Source organism: Dasypus novemcinctus, chromosome 16, assembly GCF_030445035.2.
Source record: "Dasypus novemcinctus isolate mDasNov1 chromosome 16, mDasNov1.1.hap2, whole genome shotgun sequence".
NCBI classification, from domain to species: domain Eukaryota; kingdom Metazoa; phylum Chordata; class Mammalia; order Cingulata; family Dasypodidae; genus Dasypus; species Dasypus novemcinctus.
This window is the reverse complement of record NC_080688.1, coordinates 33,388,924-33,397,304: the sequence shown is the minus strand read 5'-3', so window position 1 is coordinate 33,397,304 and position 8,381 is coordinate 33,388,924. Positions and strand designations below refer to the sequence as shown.

Here is an 8,381-nt window from a genome sequence, read left to right as displayed (position 1 = left end):
TTGAATCCAAAACTACTTGAAGACCAAGAGTCAGTTCATTTACTCATTGACTCATTAAATATCTGCAGTTCTAGGTATATTGGTGTGAGAAATATAAAGATTAGTAAAAACTGGTCTTGTCTCCCATAATCTATTGAGGAAGAAGATATAGAAAGAGCCAACCTGATAAATCTTGCACAAGAAGCATGCAAAAGGCTAAATTTAAAAAAAATGACATGTGACTATAAAACAGCAGGTTTCATAGATTACATAAAAGTGAATCCTGCCTTGGTGAGAGAGATATGGAAACTCTGTACAGTTTTTGCATCTTTTCTGTAAATTTAATATTAGTCCGAAATAAGAACTTAAAAAAAAAAAACCTGATTGTGAAATGAGAGGTATTGTCAGAAACTGTGAATACAAAGAAATGAATACATATCGAATACCTTTTACATGCCAGGTCCCATGCTAGGCACCTTCAGACGTTATTTCACTTTATCCTTATAATAATCCTACAAGGGTTAGCCTTCTCATTCATCAGAAAATGAAACTCAGGATAAGATAGCTTAATTGCTCAAAGTTACCCAGAAGATAAATACCTGAATATCTTAGGCTGAACAGACTGAATATATAGATCCACAGCTGACCTCAAAGCCTAGGCTTTCCCTGGCAGAGGAAATACCATGAGCACAAGCAGGGAGGCCTAAATGCAGGTAACAGCAAACAGGACTGTTGGATCAACATTCAGGATACATGTGGATAGTGTTAGAGGCTAAAAAGCACCATGTTTTTCTTTAAAGATACTGACCAAAAACTATTTTAATGCTGCAAACAACCTTCCATTTGCCTTAGCTATTATCCAAAGCTATCCCATTGTTGTGTCAATTACGGGATAATTAGACAAAAACCTAATGTGAAAAGTTGGATCAATAGTTTCTTATGCTCTACATTTCTGGAGATCAATTTATTTTTATATGGCTTCAGGGTTTTAGATTGATACTAGAAAGGTCCAAGAGGTTCTACTCAAGTTAAAAGAAGCCCTAAGAAGTGTAGGTTAACCCCTAAGAATATTTAGAGGAAAAAGGTTGGCTGTGAGTTAACCATGGTAGCCCTGATTTGCTTTCAAGCTGTAAGAGAATGGTCAACAGAGCAGTGAATTGAATTAAGCCCCACTCTGGAATTCGAGGTTGGCCCATATATCCAAACATTGATACCAGATCACTATGGTACATAAAATTATTCACAAGTGTGCTCACTGTGCTCACATCTGTACTTACCTCCCCCTCTCTAGCCACCAGGATAGACAACCTTCAAGTTCTGGTCAATGTTCTGCGGAAGAATTTTCTTAAAAATATCAACTTAAAATGCCAAGCCTGAATGAGTAGTGGATGCTTAGTGTGCCAATGGCTCATATCAAAGAGTTTAGAAGCCCACATCTGATTCTGAAAGATTCTGAGTGATACAAAGGCCATTAGTTCAACTAATGTCATAAAATTTCTAAATGAAAATATTGTTAATAACCAAGACAGAAGATAGTTTATTGAGAAAGGTATGTTTAGATGATTATATATGAATCACTCTAAACTTGCTCCAGGCCACACAATGGACACTCTGATTCTCATGTGATGAACCTATTATGGAGATCCCAGGTTCATTAGCAAATATGGCACCATGTAAAATGACAACTTAGGAATCAGGAGGACAGAATTCAAGTCTTGGTTGTCACTAGCTAATCATATCGCCTAACCTCCACGAACCTGTTCCCTCATAACTAGTTCATAGGATTGCTCTGAGGATAAAGTAAGATAATTGACATAAAAGTGCTCTGGTTACCAGAGCACTCTGCAAAGTGCATGGTGCTTGCCAGGGTGTGGCTGGCCCATGGTATACATGGTATGAATAAAAGGGGCAGCATCTTCAGGGAGAGGAAGGCCCTTGAGGTGATTATAATCCTGCTCAGAGTCACCATCAGTTGAAAACACAATGTTTCGTGGAAGCTGAATACACAGAAGGTAAATATGTGACTCTAGGGTAGTAAGGCTGAAAAGAAGATCTGAGAACCTAGGATTTTCTGGTCTGCCAAAGAATTTTAGAGGACTAGAACAGGATAAGTTAGACAAATCCTACAGCAAGGACAGAGTAAGGAGAGTGACTAAAGCCAGGCTGAGACCTAAATGCAGACTTATCTCTCCAGAATCATGGACTTGCCTTTCTGGATTATGTCCTCTTCCAAGAAGACCGCAACACATAGTGATGTTGGCTCCTTCAAATATTGACATCCAAGACAGGGAACCTATTCCCCACCTGGTACCTTTCAGAAGAAACAGGCCTTATTTAGTTGGCCTGTGCCTTAGTCAAGTAGAAAAACCCTTGAGTGCACATAAAGATCAAGATTCTGACATCCCCAACAAAGTGTTAGCACTTCTATTATGAACCAAAATTAATACAGCATGGGTCTTGAAGGTCCTGGATACAAAAGAAATATCCGAAAAGCCATCTGTTATGCAGACGCTGGACACTGTATGTCCTGCCATGGCCCACTGGGTGGACTGGGGGAGAGTGCAAACTACAATGTAAATCATTATCCATGTGGGACAGCAGTGCTCCAAAATGTATTTACCAAATGCAATGTACGTCCCACGATGATGAAAGAGGTTGTTGATGTGGGAGGAGTGGGGTGAGGGGGGTGGGGGCTATATAGGGACCTCATATTTTTTAATGTAACATTTAAAAAAAGGAGGAAAAAACTTGGAAAAAAAAAAGCCGTCTATTATGCACCATGGAAGTCAACAAAAGAGCAAAATGGAGTAGCAACTCAGTTCTGAATCAGCATGACTGCATGCAAAGAAGAGTTGAAGCCCAAAGCCATATTGTGGCCTTTGTTTTATTTTTAATTACTTGGTTTTCAGCAGGACCACAACAGGAATGAAGCAAGATATCATAGCTTCTTTATGTTAGAAATCAGGTGCACATTAGGAAATCTGATCTCAAGAACCAGATTAAGAAAAAAAGGATATCTGGACCAAAAAAAACTCTGTTGGCAGCATTCAAGTGAGTGCCCTGAATTAAGGCCCAGTTTGTGGCAAGAACCTTTTTGACCAGAAATGGAAAAGTATGCAAGGGGTCCAAACAATAATCATACCTAGCACTTACTAGTGCTTAAAATATTCTAAGCACTCTTCTAAATGCCTTACATGTATTAACTCCTTATCTTCATAACAACTCTATGTGGTATTATTGTCCCAATCTATGGATGGAGAAACTGAGGCTCAGAGACTTAACTCATCCAAAGTCAATAGCTAGTGACAAAGTTGGGGTTCAAATCTAGACAAGTTGGCTTCACACTGCACAGACTGCCACACTGATCATATCGCTTTATATTCAAAAAAGGAACTTGCTCCTACAGAGGTGAAGAACACTAAAAGAAACTAAATCAAACACTGACCACAGGGTAGAAACAAAGGCTAAGAAAGACAAGTGACAAAACCGGTCAAGTTAAAATAGATCTGCTTCTAAACGAGAAGTTAAATGACCTGTTGTTTCACTCTAATGGACCTGTGTGGAAAGGTCACAAAATACCCAGAGAAAGGCCATGAATTCCTAGAACATGATCTTATGAGGCACAATTCCCCAAAAGTTTCTTGACTGGCCATAAACCATGAGGTGACAAAATGGCTGAAAGGCTTTATTTTTCTAACTGTGTTGCCCTGGATGACCATCATGATTCCATGGCCTCTGGAATAAGTCCATATCAAACCAAATTCTAGAGGCAGAGGGAACAGGCTACAGTGCACTGATATCACTTTAGCATTTGCTAAATTTCCACATTCTTATGAAGAAAATAACATACTTTAAGAGCCAGAGAATAATGCCTTCTAATCCTCGTTCTAAAACTTCCTACTGGACTATTTTATGTTTCAGGACAAAATGGCTTTCTGTGCCTCAGTTTTCTTAATTAAATGGGGATAATATTTATCTCACAGGATTGTGTAAGAGTTAAATGCAATAAAATATTTAAACAGCATAGCACAGACTAATACAAGACTTGATAAATGTTAGTTCCCTTTCCTTTGCCTAAATTTTACCAAGAGTTATAAAGACCTAAAACCTATAAAAAGAGAATAAAAGAAAAAAATTCTTACAAGTTATAAAGGTAATATAAAAAGCCTGAATGAACATGCATTATACATAGGCTCATTAGGTCAGAGGGCTAAAACACAGTCCCAGAGTAGAGTGGAAGATGGAAGAGGAAGCTGAAGATGACGAGGTAGATGAGGTTGAATGCCTCTATCAGGAAATCAGTCCACAGGACACACTGCCTTCTCAAGGCAGGTTTTATCTAGAGTTTGGTAGGAGGATAATCTGGAAGTCCCCCAAGAGCTCCCTCCCTCCTCAGCTTATCATCTGGCTCACCAGAAATAAGCACCAGTTGAGACTTGGTGCATATAAAAGCATTCCTGTGGTTTACAAAGTGATAGGACAGGAGAGCTGTGCAGCCACATCTTGCAGGCTCCAGAAGAAATGTACCATGGCCAAGTAGGAAGGAGTGGAGTCCAAGCAAGCCTCTCACAAGTTGCTGGAAAGTAACTCCGAGAGACCAAAAGGAACAGGAACATGTGTTACAGGCTAACAAACACAGAGATTCGAGGATGTAAGGAGGAAACAATTCAGCTCTTGTTGTACGCCACAAAGAGTAGAACATTGCAACGTTATGATGGGAAAGAACATGTGATCTCGTTTCTCCATAGGACCTAATAATAATCTTGTGTATTAACTAAGTTGACAAAATATGATGCATAAAGTCTTTTGAATTGTTGTAATACAGTAAAAAAAAAAAAAACCTCAATGCTTTTACCCCTGCTTTTTGGTTTTCATAAGGTGAATGATAATCGCCTATCTTTCAGAATTATCCTTTGTTCAAAAAATAATGCAATAATTAAACAGGTGTTACAAATAGGGTCCAAAGGTTATGCAACTTAGGAGCAGAGCTAAGACTCATTGAACAAAAATGTGTCTCTCTTTTTCTCTCCTAAGTGTCAATATTTATGATATAAAAAAATACAAGTCCAAACACTTGGTAATGATAAAATGTTTCTGAAACCTATGTAAAATCTATAAATACCACAAGAGGCTGAGAAGAGTTTCAAATAAGATTGTGAGAAAAATCTGCTTCAAGTTTAATACCTTTTCCCTTTTAAATAACAAGTTAGGATACCTCCATAAAATATAAAGCTATACCCCTTATGCTATACTCAACTCAAAGGATGAACAAACTTCCAACAGAATGCATTTTTTTTTACAAAATCAATAAATAAATTGGCCAGCTTGTCAAAGAATCACTCCATTTAACATTTTACTTAGAAGATAAATATATGTAGAAAATCTTTATATTTTCTTTTAAAAAGAAGCCAGACACAAAAGAGTATATATTGCATGATTCCATTTATATGAAATTCTAAAAAAGCAAAATTAGTGATAGAAAGCAGATCATTTGTCAGGGGCAGAGGTAGGAGAAGGGGACTGATGGCAAGAAGACACATGAGAAGTTTGGGGGTGAAGGAAATGTTCTAAAACATTATTACAGTGGTAGATAGACAACTCAACATTTTCAAAACACTGAAATTTACAATGGATATTGGAGAATTTCATTTTTTGAAGACTATGCCTCAATTTTTTAACAGGTGATATATATCGGCATGCTTTTCCAAGAATCATTTCAGTCAAAACATTTCATTTAGTTGTAGAAAATTTGTGAACAGTACTAATAGTTTTTCACAAACATAAGGAATGTTTACATGTATAAGAAATGTTTTTTTTATTTTCTTCTAGACAAGCAAGTAAAACAAGGACGTATTTGAAAAGTAACTTTGAATACAATTTAAAATCCTCCAAAAATGTGGCATAAACTCAATACACTGATGCCGTCCTTGGCAGATTTTAGGATACTTTTTGCACAATATACCAGTGTACCAGGGGTTCAAATTCAGGTTGTACGGAATCAATTAGATTACATAATTGAGTGTAATGGAGGAGGTGGTGCTGGAGTGTGCAGGGCGCTTCTAAGTGTGCAGCCACCACTAGACCCAGCAGCTGATGTCATGAGAGAACACAGGTCTCCATGGAGCCAGATATCAAATATTTAAAGAGAAGCAAAAATCTGGACTGAATGTGAAACTTCCCAGTATTTCAGAATAATGGTTCAAATGTTTTTTACAACACTGCAGACAAAATATATCCATAGGCAAGATTCTGACCTCTGATCCACAGTGTATACTTTCTGAACTTTTTGAATAGAATAGCCTTCCTTCTGCTTACCAGTTTATTTGTAGAAAGTGTAGAAAAATGTGGAATACTAGAGTAACTGAAGTAAAATTTATTTCAAAATTATATGATTTGCGTTTGAGGCTGTTTGCCCATGCCAGCACAGCCTCTCACTCGACACCCAGCCAAAGGGGTGGGGTAAGGTCTTCATACCATGGCTTGTACAAAGCAGACTGCCGGCTCAACCAGCGGTAAAGCACCCAGGAGGCACTGGCTACAAAAGCCACTTGCAAGAGTGCGCCCTCTACTAGAGGGGCAAAGAAAGCTCATTGGTACAGGTCTGGTACTGTGGCACTCCCTGAAATTAGGTGTTACCAGAAGTTATATCTCCAAACCTAACTTTTGTTTTTAAATGTGCATGAATTTTTAATATAAATGTGGGGACATAAAGCAATAATGCAAGTCGAAATGTTTCAGTGAGCAAGTTTCAACAGTTCAACTTTATAACAATTATAAATAAACTTGTTAAATTTTTCTTAAAAAAAAATTATGTGAAGGCTAGTCATTTCTGTCCTGTTTACATTTCTAAATATAATGGTTAGTAATAAAATGAAAATGCATGAGAATGAAGGGAAAAAGGATGAGGAAAAACTGAAAAAAAAAAATTACTACTTTAGTTAAGATCATGGTCAGCTTCCAGACTCCAGAGCAATAAAACAATCCACATGCTGAAACTTGAGAACTTCATTGCCCCAACTAGTCCAACCTGGTTGTAAGTTTCGAGCAAACAATTCCAAATATTCCCCATCTGGTTTGATATAGTCTTTTAGAACCTCTGTCCAAAAAAAAGAAAAGAACAAAAAGATTATTAAGAGGAAAGGAATCAATTACCTTTCAGCAGTTAGAGTAGAAAAAAAGGGAATGTTTCATTAAAAAAAAAAAGACAGCGAATTAATTTCAAGAATTTCATTAACAGGCTTTACTATTTATAGTTAGAAAGTCATTTGAACTAAGCACTCTTGAGATTAGGAACAATGCCATCAGAACTTTTAGTGGTCCTGATTTATCAGCTTTCATTTGTAGATGAGAAATGAGCATTTTAACACCCTCACAGGTGACTTTTCAATTTTCTAGGACAGATGAGATATCATCTTCTAAGTACTAACTTAATTTAATAAATGTAATCCATTCATGTAAAAAAGCCCACAAAGACAACCCACTTAAAAAACTAAGCTAAAGCATAATTCTCTTTGCAAAATACACTTTAGTGAACAGATAATAAATAAAGAGTTGGATTCAGATAGAAAAATTCAGTACTATAGCCCCCTTAGCCATAACTTAGTAGTAATAAGAACATTCCCCTTCATGTTCAAATCATAGATCCTTCCTTTTTTTTGAGGTAACAAGGGCTGGTGAATTGAAGCCAGTGCTCAACCACTTCCTTGAGCTGATTTTTTTGTTTTGCTTGTTGTTTGTTTTAGTTTTCTCTGGAGGCACTGGGAACTGAACCCAGGCTTTCCTGTGTAGGAGGCAGGCACTCAACTGCTTGAGCCACATCCACTCCCCATAAATCCTTCTTTACATAAAATTTCACCATATTATTTCCAGTTAGTTATCCCTTATGCAATTTAATAATAACTATTGAAAATTATATTTTGTTTAGGAGAAGGCATCTCAGATATATGTTGGCTAACTGAGTTAGCAAAGTATACCATAAAAACATTTTTTAAACTAATGATCATTTGGATGACAAATACTGAAATTGAATTAACTTTGATCATGTTACTTATTAACTATACTATTCCCACTACAGGAACTGAGTATGAATTTTCGGAGGAGAAAAGTCACTAGAAAAAGTAAACTATAATTCTTAATTATGTAAGATTGAGCTTGGACTGAGCTTAAATTCCTTTTCAAAATGATAAGGGGGAGAGAATGTGGCTCAAGCAGTTGAATGCCTGCTTTCCACATGGGAGGTCCTGGGTTCAGTTTCCAGTACCTCCTAGAAAACATAACAACAAAACAAACAAAAATCAAACACAAAAAACCCAACTCAGGGGAGCCGATGTGGCTGAGTGGTTAAACACTGGTTTCTGACATATGAGATCCCAGGTTCAATCCCCAGCCCTGGTACCTCAAAA

The 8,381-nt window shown here is 37.1% G+C and overlaps 1 protein-coding gene across 5 annotated transcripts in view; it reads right to left on the bottom strand.

The window, feature by feature from the left end:
* Positions 1-5,404: 5,404 nt before the first annotated feature.
* METTL4 (methyltransferase 4, N6-adenosine) overlaps positions 5,405-8,381 on the bottom strand; it is a 43,914-nt gene continuing 40,937 nt past the window's right edge. For all 5 annotated transcript variants that reach the window (XM_058277495.2, XM_058277497.2, XM_058277496.1 and 2 more), the window contains exon 9: positions 5,405-7,075. In XM_058277495.2, coding sequence (XP_058133478.1) covers positions 6,930-7,075 — 146 coding nt within the window. In that variant the 3' untranslated portion in view covers positions 5,405-6,929. The remainder of the gene's footprint in view (positions 7,076-8,381) is intronic.